We start from the raw sequence: 21,850 nt of genomic DNA, 5'->3' as shown, positions 1-21,850 counted from the left end.
TGTAAGATAGGAAAAATTCATGAATAGTTGCTTCCAGGTAGTAGTAGTAATAGTAGTAGTAGTAGTAGTAGTAGTAGTAATAATAATAATAATAATAATAATAATAATAATAATAATAATAATAATAATAATAATAATAAAGTTGGAAGGGACCTTGGCGGTCATCTAGTCCAACCCCCTGCTCAGGCAGGAAACCTATACCATTTTGGACAAATGGCTGTCCAGTTCTTCTTAAAAACTTCCAGTGTTGGAGCATTCACCGCTTCTGGAGGCAGGTTGTTCCACTGGTTAATTGTTCTAACTGTTAGGAAGTTTCTCCTTAGTTCTAGGTTGCTTCTCTCTTTGGTTAGTTTCCACCTGTTGCTTCTTGTCCTGTCTTCAGGTGCTTTGGAAAATAGCTTGACTCCCTCTTCTTTGTGGCAGTTCCTGAGATATTGGAACACTGCTATCATGTCCCCCTCGTCCTTCTTTTTGTTAAACTAGACATACCCAATTCCAGCAACCGTTCCTTATATGTTTTAGCCTCCAGTCCCCTAATCATCTTTGTTGCTCTTCTCTGTACTCTTTCTAGAGTCTCAACATCTTTTTTACATCGTGGTGACCAAAACTGGATGCAGTATTCCAAGTGTGGCCTTACCAAGGCATTGTAGAGTGGTATTAATACTTCATGTGATCTTGATTCTATCCCTCTGTTAATGCAGCCTAGCACTGTGTTGGCTTTTTTGGCAGCTGCAGCACACTGCTGGCTCATAGTGTTTATAATGGTCTAGATCGGGGTGTCAAACTGCTGGCCCGCGGGCCGGATGCATCATGGCAAAACCGTGCCCACTCCATTGCCAGCAATGGGAAAAAAGTTGTGATACGTCGTGAACATCATGTGACGTTGTGAGTTTGACACCTGTGGTCTAGATGGACTGATGCTCTGATTCATTAAGCTGGTTTAAACGTTGTACTGTTGAATAAACCAGAGAGGTTGGATTCATGCAGAATGGTAAGCTAGAACCAGCCATGTCTTCATTTAGAACAGTTGTAAGCCTAATGTTTGTAAGGCAGCTTTATAACTGTATTCTTAAGGCATCAACCCACATCCTTTTACATGTAGGTCATTTATTTCTTAGTATGATTTTTAAATGTAATATTATAAACAATCCTTTCATTAAAAAGAGGGAGGAAACATATATTGCTTTCTCTATGTGTCGCACCATTTATCTTACCAAAATACATATTTATGTATCTGTGCTTTTTGGTTTAGATTAAAAAGTCACATTCTACTCTAGTATTTTTAAAGTAAATCCTGTTTTCCTTATTTGCTTTTCTTTGTATATGATATTGCCAATATTAAAATGTAGCTCATTTTTTTTGTTTTTCCTCTCTTGAGATAGGAAAGTTTAATATTTGTAGAGTGTGCCCTAAACTTTTAATAATTTACAAATATTGTCATAATGCTGAATTAGTTTTCTGTTTAATAGTTCCTATTAATTTCTGTGGTTCACATTTATGCAGGTTGAAGCTAGCAATTCTGAAGACAAAATGCTGGTATTCTTCAAGCTGCGACCACATGTTATTACAGAAGATAATCTTCACACCAATATTCTTGTATCATCTATGTTAGATTCTCCAGTTAATATGCTTTATCAAGCAGTGCGACAGGTATTTGCACCGGTACTACTGAAAGTGAGTATGCAGAATCCAGGTTGTTTCAATAAATCACAGGATTTTTCTCATACATTGAAAACGTACTATTTTCTTATAGTTCTTTTATCATAGACTTTACTTCATTGCTTTGACATAATACTAGTTTTAATTTATAGAAAGTAGCTTTCTCTTGTCGTTACCATTCAAAATTATTTGTTAACGGTTAATTACATACAAGTCTGGTACGGCTACAGTTATATTCCTTATAATTAATGTAACTTAATTCACTGTTAAGAATAATGTCAGCTATGTTTCAGCACTAAGAAAACAACCAAAGAATGAGATAATAATGTATGCACAATTAAATAGAGAAAATTGTTATGATAGTGTAGTTATGTAGTTTTGATAGAAAAGCTATGTAATCTAAAATCTTTATTTTAGGATGAAAAATGGAGTAAAGACTTTGATCCAAAATTGCAAACTCTTTTGAGGGAGTTAGAAGCTGGCTTAAGTTCTGTTCTAAGGAAAACAGATACTGCTTATACAGGAGCAAAATATCGGGAAGATGATGTTCAAGGTATATAATGCTTTATATTTATAAACTCTAAATTTTAAATTAGATATAGTGAGAAACTGTTTGTCATTTATAGTCCAGTGAGTAGGCATAGAAAGTGTATAATAAATAAAATGTTCTATTTATTTCAATAGTATTTCAGATAAGAACATTAGAATGATGATATGCAGAATCATAGATAGATTAGTGTTTTTGTAATATGGCATAATATTTATTTATTTAATTTATTTATGAGACTTATATACCGCTTTAAGTGCAAGCACTCTCTAAGCGGTGTACACCAGTAAGCAATGTATATATATATATTTACATTGCCCCCAACAATCTGGGTCCTCATTTTACCTACCCCGGAAGGATGGAAGGCTGAGTCAACCTTGAGCCGGTGAGATTTGAATCGCTGACCTGCTGAACACAGTCAGCTAAAATGGCCTGCAGTACTGCACTCTAACTGCTGCGCCACCTCGGCTCATAATATATTTATGTGGAGTAAATTACTAAAATATATGCTGTAGCTGTTAAAGATCTTCTACTTGATTGCTATACAGTCAATTGAATATTTGTTTTTTTATAGCTATACTTTGCCCAAATGATGAATTTCAATTCTGGACAGAGCGTGCTCAACATGGAAGTAAATCATGTAGCAAGGACAGAGCGTCTCATTTTAAAGAGCTGTTTGAAGCCATTGCATATGTGTGTAACATTTATTTATTTGTTAAATTTATTTGCCACCTATCTTGCTGTGGGGCTACTCTAGGTGGTTTAAAACAATAACAATGGAGAAATGAAAAGAAGTGTAAACATAACAGTAGCAAAATAATGGAACAATAAGCAATGAAAAAACATTGAGAATACAGTGATGTGGGTGGGTAGGGAAGCAGGGAATGAGGGGGGAGGTGGGGTTTGCTATCAATCTAGTAGGCATCTTTTGTGTGGTAGTCACCCATTGGGTCTCCAGACCAACCGGCAGAGCCAGGTCTTAAAGGATAGGAGGGTGGAGGCAGATCTCATCTAGGAGAGCGAGTACTATAGCAGAGAAGGCTTTTCTGGATCTGATAGTTGGAGTTCTTTGACCGATGGAACCTATAGTAGACCCTCTGCCAGCATGAGTGGGGCAGGCTTGTTCTAGCGGGACAAGATGGTTCATCAAGTGGGCTGGACCTATGCCATTAAGGGATTTAAAGGTCATAACCAGCATATTGAACTGTACCTGGATGGTAGCCAATATAGTTTGTGGAGCAGAAGTGAATATCGACCATTCTAGGGCCCCCTCCCCCAAAAAGATTTATTATCAAACAAATAATCTCCAAATAAAAAATTAAATAATGATCAAATGAATAAAAACAAATAATTAAAAATTATCAAACAAAGCTGAATGTTTAATTCACAAATCTCCCCAACTTCCTACATACATTGACAGCCTCTCAGATTTTTTTACCACAGCCATACTGCCATGCAGAAATCTGAAGGGCTTTTGTATCAGGGAAGCTACATTATGATATCAAAACAATATACTGCTGCATTGCTTCTGTTTTTATGCTCACTGTAAATCATAAAGCAGTCTAGTTTTATTATATGTGGTAGATTCATGGAATCAGTTATAATAGAACTGAGTTGTATACAGATGAACCTTCATATACAAGTATTGGTTTTCATTAAATTGTAATCTTTGCTTGAAAATATATCTTCATGAATTTCTATAGGAAAATTAGCATTTTACATATAGATAATGACATTTGAAGAAATGTTTCAATAATGATTTTAACTCATCATAGAAAACAGGAGGTTTTCTGCTCTCTGAACTTTTGATTTTTGTCCTTATTAGGATATTTAATAAATAATGGCAGCATTTGTCATACTTAGCTCCCCAGTTAGATTATCAATAATGTGTACTTCCTGAGATCAGCATAAATCAGATCTGTGTGACCACTATGGCATAAAGGTCTCACTAACCTTTTAATGACATAGCAGACACTGAAAATGGGCAGGTAGAGCTCAGATGTGGCCGTTCAAACATTGTTTTGTTGTTTTAATTAAGAAATTTCCTCCTCATCCCCCACCCACAGCTGTCCCATTCTTCTTTATCAAAAGGGCAAAAGGCACAGACTCTTTTTCCCAGTGTCATAGCACACTTTTCAGCCAGCATCTTCATTTCTTTTGGAATTGTTTGCACTTGACAGGAACAGGACAAGGAAGCAACTGCTCTTTTACCCATTTGGTGAGGTGAATGGGCAAGTTTGTCACAAGGTAGTTTGAGACACTGAGGCAGATGGGAAGGACTGTAGGGAGTTGGGAAAAGTCATGCTGAGCAGTTAGAAGTAGGTATTTGGAGATATGGATGGCAGGCAGCACATACTATACAACATTTTCATAGAAATATTTCTGAATAATTGCAGCCCCAATATACCTGTTGGAAATTATATATTTAAATTATGTATCATGCTTCTAGGATTATTACAATTTGGACAGCTTATCTTTATTTGAGGTTGTGGATTTAATGGAGACGACACGGGACATTGTTGATGATGTCTGGAGGCAATCTGATCATGAGCCTTTTCCACAGTCGCGCATGAAGAACCTTTTGGATGTCATAGGTAAAATTCTGGACAAAAAGCCCTCCTGAACAGTTGGCTAACTTGACTTTTTTGTATGTACTTCCCCATTATTTTCATAGTGCTTGAGTGTGATGACTGCCTGACAAGGGAAAGTTATATGGAATAAGTTATTTGAATTTTTATTGTTTAACTTCCATACAATCTTCTGCCAGCCAAGATAAAGCATCTCTTTTGAGTGTTGAGGTCCTTAGATTGGTTTTTGGCATTTGATATTTTGAACCATCAAATATTATTATGCTACCTAATTTCTCTTGGTGCAAATGATACCCTATTCTTGGGTTTTACATCACAAACCTTTTCTGTTGAGAAGAATGGTTTTGTCTCCTAACATTTTTCTTCATCAGTGTGATTCCTGAGTTCAAATGGCAAGGCTTTTGATTAACTTTACAAGCACTTCCTTTGGGTCCTTCCCTTTTTTCCTTCCCTAGGTTATTTATCATACATATGCTGAAAATTCTGGGTAGATTTCTCTACCTTTCTTCTGAATGGCATAATGTGGTCATCCATTTCTGAATCCCATCTCAAACTGAACAAGCCTGAGATGCGTCTTCACCCACTTGTTTTTAAGGCTGGCAGCTATGGGCTTCCTTGATGGAAAGAAGCTTAGGAGTTCAAATCAATGATGGATTTTCTTTAAAAATGTCTATAGACAGTTTTTTATCACCAAATGGCCAAACATCTGGTTCATTCTTTGATTTGTCCTGTGTCTGGATTTAACAACAACCTGATGGCTTGTTACTTAATGTCTATCTATGCTCTGCGATCTGAGTACAGAACAGTCCTGTTTGTACTGTGTACTCTTCTCCCAAACAACCCCTATTTCTTTCTATTATGAATCCTATTTTGGCTGAGTGTTCATAAAAATTACCAATAGACGTTACTATGCTGATTCATAGGATCTTACATATAGACATATCCATTTATTTGAAAAAATGGTTTGTAGCTTGTGCCTGACCTTGTCCTTTAGCCATGGTACTTTAAATTCTAACAAACCACATCCCCATTGAGAGGTTTCCTCATTTAGATCTAGTCCTCTGGAAGCAAACTATGAGGATTATGCCTGGAGCCCAATTTATCAAAATATTAAAAGAAACTAAAACTTTCCTTTTTTATGAGCCCTTCTAAAGGTGGTTGAACTTTTTGTGTAGTATTTTTATTTAGATATAGGTGCACTCTTTCAAATCAGTGGTCCTCTCTGTCCAAAATGCGGACTTTTAGTAGCAGAAATGCGGACAGAGAGAATCACGAGTTTGAAAGAGGGGTCAAAGAGGCCATCTATGTCAAAACTGAACAGCCCTCTCTCTACAGAGGGGGAGGGATACAACACCATCTATCTCAAGTCTATAATCCAGTTCTTTCAGTAGTTCCAAGAAGGCTCCACACCCATTTGCACTATTCAGGTGATCCTGATGACACAGATAAACAGCCAGGTGGCCTCAACGACTCTCCAAAGGAATGCAAATGACCAGCTGTCTGCAAGGAGTATAAATCCATGCCCGCCATTCAGTCAGAGCTGAAGAAGTTCTTGGATGAAAAGCCAAATATCTTCAAAGAAAAACAAGAAAGTCCAGTTACCTCGTGAAAAAGCACCTTTGGGATAATATGACCTGGATGACAGAATCTCCATAGACATAGGTGCCAATAATTGCATTATGCACACAAATGCCTTGCGATTTGGGTGTAGTTATTACGTCTATAAAATGGATATGTTAAGAGGCATATTTTGATGCAAATGAAATCATGAAAAATTTGTTTGCCCCAAAAAATAAATAATTGGAAATACAATTAATTTTCTTTATTTGTTTGTATGATTTTTAGCTGGCTCTCTTGGAAGATTTGTTCAGAAGAAGTTAGGTACTTTAAACCTATGGGAGGATTCGTTTCACACTGTAAAAGAAAATCTGAAGGCTGGCATTATTATTTGTGAACAGTGGGTTGCAGCTTGTGATCATCTTACAGGGCAGTTGTGGCAGCGTTATACCCCACATATATGGCGAGGAGAGAAATATATTCCTGAAACACTAGGAAAACTTGGCAAACGCCTTGAAGAGGTATCTGTTTTGTTTTACTCTTTTAGGGATGTGAGGTGTGGAGAAGAGTATTATCTGAAGGCTTTTGAATATGATGTTTTGTAATGGAAGGGGATGTAGTACTTGTTTTTTAGATACCAAGCTATAAAATTTAGATTCTTGCACCTTCAGCTAAAGACTATCTTGATAATAGCTAAAAGAAAAGTAGATGAAATGATATGACTCTTTGATTGATTTTCTTGTATGTTTTCAAAACAAACTGAGGACATGATGTTGACACTCTCTTAAACTTCCTTTCCCAGCTTATAAATTCCCAAAATTGCTGTTTGTCCCCAAATTTTGGGTATGGTGATTTTATTTCCCATTGTGCAGCTTGAGATTATAAAAAAAGGATATATATGCTTGTCAGAGTGAAGAGGAAAGAAAAATAAATATCAGAGAAAAAGAAACAGTGTCTATTTCAGTCCTACCATCATGTTACTTAGAAAAAAAAGGTTGCCCATTTCTGATAGAATGAATTCTGAAGCTATGGATAAAAGAACAATATTAGATGAAATGCGTAAATAGTTTAACACAGTATAAGGCAACTTCATGTATTTGCAGATGAATAAAATAATTTTGGATAGTGTCAAACTTTTAGGAAATGTCTAGAGTAAAATATCTCCTCCTTTGCAAATCAGAAATCTGCTATCACTATATAGTATCTCTGAAAAAATAATCCAAGGTAATCTAAGGCAAAGTCTTCTGACAATGAGAATGACAGCATCTACATTATGTCCAGGAACCTATTTAGCAGAAATCTTACTGGAGTTAATAGAAATATAATTATTAATGTAATATGAATTTGGAAGACCTGCTTTTACAATATCATAACAGGAAGTTCAAATACATTAAACTCCAGTGCTCCTGCCATCCTCAATATTATATTAATATATGTGGTTATTTTCAATGGAGTAATATTGTATGATGGTATCATATAATATAGAAATTTAACATCGCACTCATAATTTATACTATATTCTATCCTTTATTTGTCAAAAGCACTTAGATATAATTTTAATACAGTTTGCTATTTAGAGGATTTCTAGCTTTTGTTATGGTTAACTGAAAATCTATGGGTCAAGTTATTATGTTCCTTTCATTTTAGGTACTAAGTATTCGATCACTTCATGAGAAACTTACATATTTTTTGCCAACTGGTGAGCAGCAAGCATTGCATCTTGCCCAAGTGTTTGAACCTTTTGCTGGATTGAATCCTGTGCACTACAATCCCTACACTGAGGTAAAATATTTTATTAAACTTAAGTTAGATGACATTTATCTCAATCCACCACAATAAAAAATAGTCTGTTCTCCTCTTCTAGCCTTTATGGAAAGCAGCGGTACGTCAGTATGAAAGAATTATTGCTCCAGCAGAACAGAAAATAGCAAGCAAGTTGAAAAGCTTTATTTCAGAAATCCAGGATAGTCCACAACAGGTATTTTTTAAAAAATTACTTGATCTGATGTCGAGAACTTGCTTATTAAAAAGATGATGTACATCTAACTTGTATATTAAATAGTTTTGAGTTTCATTTTCCTGCAAGAGAGAGGTTGAACTATGTCTTAAAATGATTAACCCACATACCTTATGCTTCTTCATTGTGCCTCATTCAAAACTGGGAGTCTTTGTTCAGTACTTTTTTCTTTTCTTTTTTTTTTTTTGACATGTGGGTAATGTATGACATTGGAAGGAGTCAGTGAGGGAGGGAGGAAGGAAGAAAGGAAGGAAGGAAAATAATCTAGCACTCTTGATGCAGCCCAGACTATTGTGAGGCATGAAAGAATTTCAGAAATGATCACAATTTTTAATGCATCTGGTCAGAGTAGTTCTTTTTTAATGTAATAAATGATAGAAATATAGAAAATATAGAAAACTTTGAATAATGTGCGGTCATTCTGGTATTATTTTCAGGCCTGTCTACACAGCTTCATGTTTTGCTCTGTTTTTGGAACAAAATAAATTCTTGTAAAATGTGGGAGCAATATCAACAAAAATATAAGACATAAGCACATGTGTAAACTTTATTACTATGCTTTAATTTTCATTATTTCAATCCCTGATTGTAATTATTACTTATTTTGTATCAGTTTTGTTGTTGGGAACTGCTGTCATTAAGCAGCACAGTTGTGTGGTCTTTTGAACAATGATCACTTAGTGATGGAAATTGTGGTCCCAATTAAAGTCATTAAGCATTAACTGTAGATTAATATTACAAACATAGTCCACAGTAATCTTTTACATTTTATGTATTTGTGTATGTTTTATATTTTTAGCTTCTTCAGGCTTTTCAGAAATACAAGGAATTAGTACGACGTCCAAGCATTAGCAAAGAATTGCTTTTAGAAAGAGAAACTTTGCTGGCAAAACTTCAAGGTGCAGTTAAAGGTATGCAAATCAATCTATCAATCTAACTAGCTATCTATCCATCCATCCATCCATCCATCCATCCATCATTCTATACACACACACACACACACACACACACACATGAAAAATATGAGTGCTTTCATAATATCTTGGTTTTTTTTGAAAATATGTAATTATTTGATAATTATTGTATATAGCTAGTCCTCAACTTATGACCACAATTGAGCCCAAAATTTATATTGTTGAGATATTTGTTAAGTGAAGTTTACTCCATTTTATGACCTTTCTTGCCACAGTTGTTAAGTGAATCACTGTAGTTCAGGGGTGTCAAACTGCCGGCTGCGGGCCAGTTGCATCATACGGAGGCCACACCCACCTCAACTCCGGCAATGCAAAAAAAGTCGCGATACGTCATGACATGGCGAGTTTGACACCCATGCTGTAGTTGATAAGTTAGTAACCTAGTTGTTAAGTGAATTTGGTTGAATCTGGTTTCCCCATTGATTTTGCTTGTCAGAAAGTCGCAAAAGATGATCCCTGGGACACAGCAACGGTAATAAATATGAATTTGTTACCACGCATCTGAATTTTGACCACATGATCATGGGATGCTGCAACAGTAACTGTGAAAAAGGTCAAAAGTCCCTTTTTTCAGTACCATTGTAACTTTGAACGGTCTCTAAATGAACTATTGTAAGTTGAGGATTATCTATATATCTTGTATGTAATTTACTATAAAAAGTATTATGACTTGTCATATGTTTAGTTTGGTCATTCATTACACTCAGTTTGTAGGGATGAGTCTGATTACAGAGTGGTCTAAATTCTTAGTAAAAATTCAGTTTTTTAAAACAAAGTGTCCTACCCAATAAAGAATTGTAATACTAGTACTTCTACTGTAGGACTTAGGCTATATATTAGGAAACAAATTTCAGTATTTAGTGCTATTTGCAGAACTCATTAATATTTTCCTTAATGCTGTTACACAGATTATCAGACAGATTTTGAGACACGTTGCCATGGCACTCCAGGCGATGCATCAGGGCCACTTGCGGGCAAAAACCTCTCCGAGGTTGTGAATAATATTGTCTGGGTGCGCCAGCTAGAATTGAAGGTATCTATTTAAACCTATAATTTGATGTTATATGTTAAAATATAAGAAATAATGTGATGTATTTTAGATTTAAATAGGGATAACTTTTCAAATTACTTCCAAGGATTGTCTTAAAGCTGATTATATATCTGATCCCCAATATGATCTTTAAATAAACCCTATAAAAGTTATGGAGTGAAATGTAAAGACTGGTTCTGATTCAGTGGAAACCATTTCATCGTCATCAGCTACTTCTATATGTGTTCTTCTGATGTATCTGTGACCAAGTGAGGCTGTTCAATGGTATTTTAAGGTGTCTGTGCCTTATTGGTAATATTGTTTTATGGGATCTTCTTGAAGCCCTGTATTCTGTCTTGTTTCTGTTTCTGCTGGAACTAGTTGCCTGCTAATTTCCTAGAGAATTGCTGATAAAATGATGCTAATTAGAAGCAGGAAACCTTCAGTTTCTATCAAATGAATCTTAATAGGCTTAATGTGTGCTTGGAGGAATGAGCTTACATATTGCCTTCATAGTTACTGTGCAACTTTGGTTTAAAGTGTTTACAATAATTACTGTAATAAATACCTTCCAAATTACATTTTGCCCTTTGAAAATAGTATATAGGTATAGTACTGTATTATAGAGATTATCATAGATTTCTGTGGACCACTCTGCACCCAATGGTTATAGAGTGCAGGAGAACTGAATGGGTTAACATTAGACAAAATTTTGTATTTGATATCTAAAGCCTGGTCTGTGTGCTATGCATGGACGACAACTGGGTTCCTATTGATTACAATTATTCAATAATATTTAGTTGCTACTGTAACTTAATTGTTTGAAGTTTGTTAAGCAACCCGTCCTGTAGTTGTATAATCTCCACAGTGTAAAATGCTGAGATTTTAAACATCTTGTATATTTTAGGTATTAGCTTTGAATATTTTAGTAGCATAAAGCATACCAAGTACAATTAAGCTTTTCAATTATTTCAATATCTAAGGTGGATGATGCCATTAAGATTGCAGAAGCTCTTCTTTCAGACCTATCTGGATTTCAGAATTTCCGGCAAATTGCAGATGACCTTCTAGAACAGTTAAAAATGTACGAACAAGAACAATTTGATGATTGGTCCAGGGACATTCAAACGGGTCTCTCAAATCCAAAGTCTGGTCTTTGGTAAGTATAAAATATTTGACTTTGTAAGAACAATCTTAAAATTAGCTGCACATAAAATCTATAAGTCCAGGAGTGAACTGATTTGAAGAAAACTTCAGCACATTCAGGGGATGGTCTAGCAGGTTTCCATAAGCCAGTTCTTGGACTGGAAAGATTTGAAGTTCTGAACATGAAGATGAAGTGTGAAATGGGCCAAATCACCACAAACTGCTTCTGATTCTGAAGATTAACTTCTGCAAAACTGCTGGATCACACATAAAGCAATCAGACTGCTGCAGTCCAAAAGAGAAATATTATATTATATTGTATTGTATTGTATTATATTATATATATTATATTATATTTATTATATTTTATTATTATATTATATTATTATATTTATTATATTATATTGTATTGTATTGTATTATATTATATTATATTATATTATATCATCTCATCTCATCTCATATCATATTATTTATATTATTTATACTTTCTATTCCATAGAGTCAAGGCAGTTTACAATTTCTGATCTTTCGCATAACCCTGTTTAAAATCTACTTTTGCAAATTAATAGCTAGTCTCTAGAATATAGAAGACTGTAGGTAATAATATACTCGCCCATAATATTTTCTAATATGACTAATACTACAATTTTATTTTAGTATACAGGCCAATAGTCCTGTCATGGAACTTAATCATTCTGATGGAGCCTTAAAAATACATTATTCAGATCGCTTGGTAACTCTCCTTAGAGAAGTACGTCAGCTCTCTGCACTTGGGTTTCTCATTCCTGCCAAAATACAACAGGCTTCAAGCACTGCTGAAAAATTTTGCAAACAAGCAGTGATTCTTAAACAGGTATGATAACTTACTAAATGTTATGAAATTCATGAATTGATTCTTAGATATAATTTCAAGGTAGTCACTGCATGAGATGGGAGCCTGTGTAACAGACATAATATATATAATAGAAAGAGAAATAGGTAGATAGATAAATAAATGGTAGTTTATTTACTGAACTACTACTGCTGTAATTCATTACATATGTGAGCACTGCTAAAGAATGAATTCTACCTGATTTCCAAAAATGTAAAATTCATGTAGAATTCTAACTGATTTTGATATTAAATTGAAAGGGTACGGTTGAATTCGTAGTAAAATTTGCACTAAACATTGAGCTTTATTGTATCTTTGCCAGTTTATTCATTCAACAAGGCATTAGAAGAAATGTAAAACACCAGGCAATTGTTAAGCATTTGTTTAAATTGCTTTTCATTTGTCAAAGTTTTAATTCACAGTTTAGAATGTTTTCATATATGGCAAAAAAAAAAAAAAAACAACCCCTCCACTATGTCTGTATATCATTACTTTCACAGTATGATTTCCCCCCCCCCCATTTAGTGTAAAGCAACCAACAGACGGGATTGTTAATATGGCTATATAGAGGACAAAAACACCTTTGAACTGTTTAGTCCAAAAAGTGATTGGAATTGAAAACCAGTAGGATTAAGTAGAGTCTTCTACAGTTGAAAGTTAAAACTGTACATTAATGGAAAGCTAAAAAATGAATAAAAATAATTTAAAAAATGAATTATTTTAAATATGAATTTAAATATGAATTTAAATGATGTGGATATATATTTTTTTAATAGGTGGCACACTTTTATAACAGTATTGATCAGCAAATGATTCCCAGTCAGAAGCCAATGATGTTGCAGTCGGCATTAGCATTTGAACAGATAATTAAAGTAATTGCATGTTTATTACTTTCACTTTATTGCTGTTCTGTCTTTTAAAAGCTTGAAGTTTTTCTACTTGTATGTATTTCCTGATTGAGCATGGGATTTGATTCTGGATTCTTGAGAGCTGATGTTTTGAATGAATTTTGGGGGAAGGCCAGAGATTACAAATTGTTGGGAAGCAGTGTTTGCAATAATCATGCTTAAGAGATACGATAGAAGTATACATACCTGTTTTTCTCCAAAATGCTTGTCTGTGGATGATTTCTATTTTGCTCCAGAATCAGGACTAAAATAAGATGAAAATGCTGAACTCCTGTCATTTAATCTCATTTGTTTATTGTTTTGGAATCAAGCACCACTTAAGTTGATTCTGGTGCAGCTATACAGGAACAGCGCTAGGGTTTTTTCGAATATTTATTGCTATAACGCTTATTTCCCTGAGGGATATAACAGTATTGAATCAGATTGACCTGTATACAATTAGTATATGTTGTAAACTACCATAGTAGAATAAATACCTTGTAAACTGTCAAAAAAAAAAAGAAAAAAGAAAATTATATTCATTTGCAATTGAATATATACTTTATCTGGTCTTTTCCCTTTACTTGTCTTTTCCTTCATTTCAAGTTCTGTAAAGATGCTCAGAGAGAACATATTCATTTTATGAATGTTATTAGAATCCAATTGTTTATTTACCTAAAGTATTTCTTTGGCAGCACTCAAAAGCAGAAGGACAAATAACATGGGACAATCCTAAAGAACTAGACATGTATATCAAGAAACTCCAAAGTGCAGCAGAACAGCTTGCCACAGAAAATAGAAAGTTAAGAAAATGGCATATGAGTTTTGTAGAAAAGGTATGTTTGATCGCCTCAACCTATTTCCTTATCTTTTTACTTTTTATTTCAGTAATAAAGTGCTGCATGCGTGTAATTCTTCTTGATAGGTTGTTGGCCTGATGAACATTGATCTGCTTCGTCAACAGCAGCGTTGGAAAGATGGTTTACAAGAACTTCGAGGAGGATTCTCCAGCCTTGAATCACAGGCATAAATTTATTGCTATTTAAATATTAAGTGAAATAGGATGGGGATGTATATATGTGTGTGTATCTATGTGTGTATCCATCTCCATCTCCATCCCTCTCTCTCTCTCTCTCTCTCTCTCTCTCTCTCTCTAGATATAGATACACATATATACATATAGCTAATCTTACAAAACCCTTGTGGCAAAATACTTATTACAGAATCATCAGTTTGTCAAGTAACTGTATAATTCACTGATGTGACTGATATGTCTTCTAATTTTTCATGGCAGAATAGTTGGCAAAGTAAAGGATAAAATAGAAGCATATGTTATAACTTTTTAGGCTTTCTTGGAAACAACTTTTAATCACTTATAATACATTTCTGTATTTTCCTATCTAGCAGTGTTCTGTAGTAGAATAAATGTAGCTGCATACTATATAATAACATATACATTTAAATCAAATGATCCAGAAAAAAGTTTTGAAGGAATGGTATTCACGAAGCATGTCAGTCTTGCCAGTTAGTCCAGACAAGAAACACATCGTGATGAACGGATTCTACTTTACTGTAGGTTATAGTAAGGGAATCTTGCAAGTCTTGAAACTATATTTCTTTTATAGTCCCCCAAACTAGGGAAGGTTCCTTCTGAGATCTTCCTGCTGCCAGCTAAGCAGCCTCTTACCTGACTATTGTCCTGATTGTAACTCTTCCCCCTGTCTTCCACAGTCACTCCTGTATACCATTACAATAACCCCTAAGAACTTCAACATTGGGAAAAGTCTACATTCACGCTGGAATGCTTTGTTGACTATTACTTAAGGCAGGCATGTCAAACTCGTGACATCACGTGACGTCTCGTGACTTTTTCTCCATTGCCAGCAATGGGGTGGGCATGATTTCAGCGTGATGCATCTGGCCCGTGAGCCAGCAGTTTGAAATACCTGACTTAAGGCATGAAAATCTATTTTGTTACTCCAAGAAATTGCATTGAGTTGATTTAGCTGAAAATTATTGATCTGATTTTTTGTTTAATCTGTTGTTTGCCATTTTTTGAGATATTCCATAGATACAGTTTTCTGAGTTGCCTAAATACAGTTTTCTTAAAAGAAGTTTGTATATAGCAGCGGTCCCCAACCTTTTGGGCACCAGGAACTAGTTCTGTAGAGAGAGGTTTTTCCGTGGACTGGAGGGGGTGTGGTTTCACATGCTGCATGCATCCCACAGAAGAGGCTTCACTTTGTGGGGCCTGGTTTCACAGACTGGGGGTTGGGAACCCCTGCTATATATTCTCCCTATACATTTTTCTGTAATTAATTGCAAAATTTTAACCTGAATATCACCAAATTATAGGGTTTCCTTTCAAATGACATGAAAGCATGGCGACTTCATTGGAACCACCAACTGTACAAAGCTTTGGAGCATCAGTATCAGATGGGCTTGGAAGCACTCAATGAAAATCTGCCAGAAATAAACATTGATTTAACTTACAAGTAAGATGTTCTTGATGTTGGTAAGACAGTGAAAAATGCATGTATTTTTCTTACTTTAAATGTTGTTAATGTTATAAAAATAACATTTTAAAAATATTTTTCAGACAAGGAAGATTGCAATTCAAACCCCCCTTTGAAGAAGTACGAGCAAGGTATTACAGAGAGATGAAGAGATTCATTTCTATCCCTAATCAGTTTAAGGGAGTAAGTGAGACAGATGAAGAGGGCATCTTTTCTGTCATGACTGAAAGAAATGCAAGTGGATTTCTGACCACATTTAGTAAAGCCGAAGATTTGTTTCGCAGACTGGCAGAAGTTCTAGATCAATTTAAGGTTTGTAAATATTTGCTTTTGCTCAAAGACTTTTTAGGACGGATGATTTTGAAGTTCTTCGGTATTCACTATTATAATCACTTTGTTTATATCAAGCACTGGCAGTCTTTCCATACTGCACAGGCCAGTCATTTCCTATGTCATAACCTGGTGAAATACACAACATAAGATGTCAAAGACAGACATTAATCTGGAATATTTATAGCACAGTTCAAATTGCCTATATCACTAATGTAATATTTACCATGTAATCAGATGTATGCATCCTGTAGTTGCAGAATACTTGGTGCAATGCTTCAGAGTGAATTTAGAAGAGCTGTTTTTGGAATGATAGGAGTGTGAACCCAGCACCTGGGTTGTTAATTCATTAAAGGAATTATGTCTATTTCTGTGATTGTGTGACTGCTACAGTTCATCAACCAAGTGCTGCATTCATGCTTTCACAGGCTAAGAAGTAGTTTTTTGGAACCAACATATATCCCTAATAATTCTTGTTCTAATTGTGGCATTTTTGAGATATAGACTGCACTCAAATATTAAAGAAATATTTGATAATATTGTTTTGTGAGTATACTTAGGTATATCTATAAAACAATACAGTACCAACAATATTTTGGTCAAATAGTGCAAGGGTGGAGGTCTTCAGCTATTGGTTAGAATTCTACTAAATATTTATAGTGACTTTGTACATAGATGCATGTGGATTGGAATTTTATCAAGCGTATATTCTGGACTGGTTTGCCTGAACTGCGGCTGAGGGAGAATAACAAACTATGGGAAACATAGAATTCAAGGAAAGATCAGCTACAAAAGAAACAGCTGGGAAAATCCCAGAGAGATATATGCATGCAGACTACAGACATCCTGTTTAATGTTATTAATTTCAAAAATGATTTGACAGTATCCAGAATAGGCTACCGTACTGTGTATACTGTAATTACAGCATCTATGAAATATATATAAATGGGCTCTAAGAACAAAGTGTCTAATTTCTCTCTGTGCTACATCAGTGCCTATCTATATTTGAAGGAATAACATCCATAATGAACCCTCCATGTTTTCAAAAGGATTTCATGTGCCCTGAGTTGAACCAAATACTATAGACAAGGTATTCTTGCTAAAGAGCCCGAAGAGTCTTATTGGATGTACACTGTATTTATCATGAGATATGATGCTGACTATCAGCTCAGCTGGCTTCATTAAAGGATTGGACTAATTCCTGGAAGTTATAGGAATCCGTGGCTATTAGTCTTAAATGCCCCTGAAGGCCATCTGCTAATCTTCTTTCTGCAGTTGGTTGGCCAGCGTGAAAACAGATTACTGGATTATATGGGCCATGGGTCTGATCCACCAGGGCACTGCTTAACTAATTCATGGAAGAATAAATTGTAAGGGAGGTCTCTTGTCCTTGGTATTTCGTAGCCTTTCTCAAAGCTATGATACGTACTACATGATGTGGGAAAAAAACAGATGGATGAAGTAATATTTGAATTTTTTAAAAAATACACAGAGACTTTCTGAAACCTGCAGATCCCTTTTATATTATGATAAATGGCTTCATGAATTAGCCTCCTGTGTTTCATAGACTCTCCTATTCCAGCATTACCTCCTAATTACAGATAGTTCTTGTTTAACATAGACTTGTTCAATAACCATTTGAAGTTACAACAGTGCTCAATGAGGGGTATTTAGGATGGGTCCTTATAGTTGCAGCCGCCGCAGCATCCTCAAAGTCATGTTAATGGGAGTTGGGTGCTTGATGGCTGATTCATAATCGTAATGCCATAATATCCCCAGTTTTCACTTCTGCTTCTAACAAGCAAAGTTAATGGGGGAAGCTAGCAGGAGGAGGTGATTGTGTAGTTAAGTGAGGCTGTGATCATGCAGGATTCATCTAACAGTGGCAGCTGGGACTACCAGTCTTGTTGCAGGTTTGTGTGGTCATGTGATGTCACACCTTATGACCCTGTCACGTAGCAATGGAGTTGCCAGTAGGAATTGAAGGGTATCTGAAGGAGGGAATGGTATAAGCAGTGGTAAACAGCTGCATGCCTAAATGTTCAAACCAAAAGTATTGGATTAAAGTAGGAAAGAATCAACTTACTAAAATGCATTTGAGGTAGTTTTCTTTTTCTGTTTGGATATCTAAATGCTCAGGATTTATATAGGCACATACTGAGATAAGTAACATACTTTTTAAATAAAAAATATGAATTCCTTCCTCCATGTTGTAGGAATGGGTGATAATTGGACAAGTTGATATGGAAGCTTTGGTGGAGAATCATCTTTCCAAAGAACATGATTGGGAGAAAAATTTCAAAACCCTAAAAGTGAAAGGAAAAGAAGTGGAACGTCTTCCAAGGTACCATATAATAGAAGACTTACAAACATAAGTCTTTTGGGATAACTGTTCTGTTTTTAATACAGTACTTAGTCCTGAGTTTGAAAAACTGTTGTAAAGAGAAAATCTCAACCATTGGGTTCCATCGGTTTCTTCTAATATCCTTCAAAATTGCTTTGACCAAGACTGCTACTATCCCATTATCACAGATTCTAAAGATTATTTCCTTCCTCCCTGATCCAATAAATCTCAAGATAATTCTGTCAAAAACAGACAAGATAGCTTAATGTGATTGCTTGAATTCAGGATGATACCATAGTTAAGAACAGCTTGTTTTACTAGGTATGTGCATTATAACAGTAATCATGGAGCTTTATAACTAGATTTACACAGATACATAAAGGCAGAAATAACTGGCTAATAAATTCAGTGGGAATCGAGCCCTCTACCTCTCTTAAGAGGCTTGCTTGGAAAATGTGTTGTAGATAGACTGGCTCTTTTAAAACCGAGTACATTTTAAGGCCCAACATAGTCAGACAATTCAAGAACTTTAGTTACCCTGCAAAAGTGTAGCGGTTTCCTGTCCCCTCTTGATTCTGCTTAATTCTGTTGAACTTTCCCTCTTGCTGATCCCAACCTCTGTACATTATTTCTTAGGTTGCTTTCCTTTATTTTTCCTAGCTATTTCTTCCAGGATTGGTCTCTTGAGATTAAACGTGTCTGCACTAAGCTGACAAGTCTACTCCTTGCTCTGCAGTCTGTATGCTTTCCTTGCCCCGAGATACACGTTTTTGCAACCATGACACATTGTATATTTTTTTCTCAATGTGTAATCCAAATGTGATTTCTCTTTCCTTTGTAAAGGTCCCAAATTCAATTTCCCCGTAGAGTCCATTCTATTTATTTAGAAGCCCCATATCTTATCTTTTGATCCAATTACTCTATTTCTCCCTATTTACTTCTAGGTAGGAGTAGTTATGTATATAAAGGTGGGATAGAAATCTAATACAGATAGTCCTCGATTGACGAATGTAATGGAGCCTGCCCATTCCATTCGTAACTCAAGGATTCATATAAAGGATCTTGTACCTTGAACGCGATTTACTCCCAGCTTTCGCCCATGCATTTGCTAATTTAATGCATAGGCGAATGTGCGGCTCGTTAAGTGAACATAAGGTATCTCAGGGTGGGGAAGGCCATGGGGGGGGGCCTAGTTATGGAACAGGCCATCTCCAAACCACCCAAGGCCTACCCTGACCCACTGAAATACCTCATGCTCCCTCCCCTGGGAGCCCACAATTACTCCCCCACATCCTGCTGCACCAGGTCACTTACCTTGTGAAGATCTGTCCCCTCTCCAGCCTCTCTGTTTCTTTCTCTGCTTCTGGCAAGAGCAGAGGGAGGCCTCCAGGTCCAGAATGGACATCCGGAAGCAAGTGGCCGCCTCCCTGGCCTGTGTTCTGGGCCTCTGAGATCCAGAATGGAGGCGGAGGGAGGCTTTTGTGTGCCTTCGGAGGTCTGTTCTCCCCTTGCTTCCATTCCGTTCTCTGTTGCAGAGAACAGAGGTCTAAACTACTGTGAGATCACATGAGATCAGTAGCGTGAGATCTCGCACCACTGATCTTGCGTGATTTTGCGTTATTTTAGGCCTCCATTTTCTGCGAATGCACCAAACAAAGCAGTGAAACAGCCAAGAAAGCAAAGAAACTCTCAATCTTCACAAGATGAGTATCCACAGGCCTAGAGCCTAGGGGGACCCGGAGGGGGGGAGGGAGGGAATAGCCAGGGTGAATTTTGCAGTGCCACTATGGTCATTCCTAAGGGTGAATGACTGCCGTGGTGCAGCAACATTTGTAATTTTGGGACTTTTTTGTAAACAGAGGGTGCTTATCGCATAACTTTGAACATTCGTTAAGGGAACGATTGTAACTTGAGGGTTATCTGTAATAATAATTACTTTTAATGGAATTTTGAAGGTTTTGTTTCCAAATTAATTTCCTTTTTTCTTTTCTCTCAAAATGTTCAGTATTTACAAACTCCTTCCTTATTTTTATCCGGAAAAAGCTTGTGCCTTTGGTTAAGCTGAAATGACCTGGGGCTGTTGTTAATTTCATGTCAATCACTGCACACACTCTGGAAAGAATTTGCGATAAATATATAAATCTTAAAATAGTTCTACAAATGAGAGTGAAGGAAAAGATTATGAAAGATCATCTTTTCCAATAATTGTATTTTTGAAGATATAGAATTTAGGGAACATCTGGCAGGTGTGATATTCCCAAGAATCTTGTATATATCCTCAGTCTTTATTCATTAAAAAATATTTATTTGAAACCTAGCAGCTAGGCGGAGCATTTTTATGCTGTGTTAATTGGTAGCAGATTACATAGATATGTTCATTAACTGTGGAAGTCTAAAATGACTCATGAAAATAAGAGTTACTAAAATGTGGACAGATCTATAAGCAAATTAAAAATCTTCTGAGTTACCCTTATTTTGCAGAAAATCTTTGGATTACACAGAGACTTTATAGGTGCTTTAAAAAAATAATAAAGTGCAGTTCTGAGTGCTGCATTTGTAAATCAGCCAGCTACTCAGGAGAAAAAAAAAAGATAAAGTAGGTATGGAGAATTAGTGGTGTTCCTGACCCCAAAGGATGGAACTCTTATTACATCTCATATTTGAAAATGGGAATATGTTATTGGTTACTTATAAAATCAAATTATCAAATCAGCATTTGAATATGAAGGATTTTTTATACAAGCTATGGCAAAACAGTTGTTGCTTTCATATGTTGTGCTGGAGATGAGGGAAGGTAATTTCTACTAGCCTGAGGCTTCTTTTGGGGAAACTTACATTTGCTAATTATAATAGTTAAGATTTGGTGTTATTTCTGAACCATGCCAATGAATGGCAGTATACTTATTATGGTTATGATCAGTACATATATAAGGCATTTTATTAAAGGGCTCAATTTGAAAAAAATCTTCTTGGAAGACGAATAGAAATAGAGAATATGAATCAGACTTCTAAATATTTTGAATACAAAAGTGAAACACACACACACACACAGACACAAATGTATTATTTATTAAATGTATATGCTGCCCATGTCACCAAGGGACAACATTATGCACAATAATAAGCGAGATGATGATGAATAACACTTACTAGAATTTGAGGTTTATTTTAAATGTCATATAACAACATGAAATTTAATTAATTTGTTCTAATCCTTGAAGCATTGTGAAAGTAGATTGCATCATAGTGAACTGTAATCCTGTGAAGTCTGTCATCGATGATCTTATCCAGAAGTTGTATGATGCTCTAGTGATGTCTTTGAGAAAATCTATACAAGGTAAATGCTCAGAACAAAAACTGTTTAGGAGATAGCTGTTAATT

At 35.6% G+C, this 21,850-nt stretch overlaps 1 protein-coding gene across 5 annotated transcripts in view; it reads left to right on the top strand.

Annotated features, from left to right (window-relative positions):
- The window catches only part of DYNC2H1 (dynein cytoplasmic 2 heavy chain 1), a 163,479-nt gene that overhangs the window by 4,872 nt on the left and 136,757 nt on the right, over nucleotides 1-21,850 (top strand). For 4 of the 5 annotated variants that reach the window (XM_039356269.1, XM_039356267.1, XM_039356270.1 and 1 more), the window contains 18 exons: nucleotides 1,504-1,674; nucleotides 2,077-2,212; nucleotides 2,781-2,899; nucleotides 4,656-4,800; nucleotides 6,640-6,872; nucleotides 7,999-8,133; nucleotides 8,216-8,329; nucleotides 9,168-9,279; nucleotides 10,251-10,375; nucleotides 11,356-11,531; nucleotides 12,179-12,374; nucleotides 13,169-13,264; nucleotides 13,975-14,115; nucleotides 14,205-14,303; nucleotides 15,635-15,774; nucleotides 15,879-16,107; nucleotides 18,342-18,469; nucleotides 21,691-21,806. In XM_039356269.1, the coding sequence (XP_039212203.1) occupies nucleotides 1,504-1,674; nucleotides 2,077-2,212; nucleotides 2,781-2,899; nucleotides 4,656-4,800; nucleotides 6,640-6,872; nucleotides 7,999-8,133; nucleotides 8,216-8,329; nucleotides 9,168-9,279; nucleotides 10,251-10,375; nucleotides 11,356-11,531; nucleotides 12,179-12,374; nucleotides 13,169-13,264; nucleotides 13,975-14,115; nucleotides 14,205-14,303; nucleotides 15,635-15,774; nucleotides 15,879-16,107; nucleotides 18,342-18,469; nucleotides 21,691-21,806 (2,611 nt within the window). The remainder of the gene's footprint in view (nucleotides 1-1,503; nucleotides 1,675-2,076; nucleotides 2,213-2,780; nucleotides 2,900-4,655; nucleotides 4,801-6,639; nucleotides 6,873-7,998; nucleotides 8,134-8,215; nucleotides 8,330-9,167; nucleotides 9,280-10,250; nucleotides 10,376-11,355; nucleotides 11,532-12,178; nucleotides 12,375-13,168; nucleotides 13,265-13,974; nucleotides 14,116-14,204; nucleotides 14,304-15,634; nucleotides 15,775-15,878; nucleotides 16,108-18,341; nucleotides 18,470-21,690; nucleotides 21,807-21,850) is intronic. The other variant, XM_039356271.1, reaches the window with a different exon arrangement.

The sequence above is a fragment of the Crotalus tigris genome, unplaced genomic scaffold (assembly GCF_016545835.1).
Source record: "Crotalus tigris isolate CLP2741 ecotype Arizona unplaced genomic scaffold, ASM1654583v1 scf7180000018809.685583, whole genome shotgun sequence".
NCBI lineage: Eukaryota > Metazoa > Chordata > Lepidosauria > Squamata > Viperidae > Crotalus > Crotalus tigris.
This window is presented reverse-complemented; position numbering and strand designations above follow the sequence as displayed.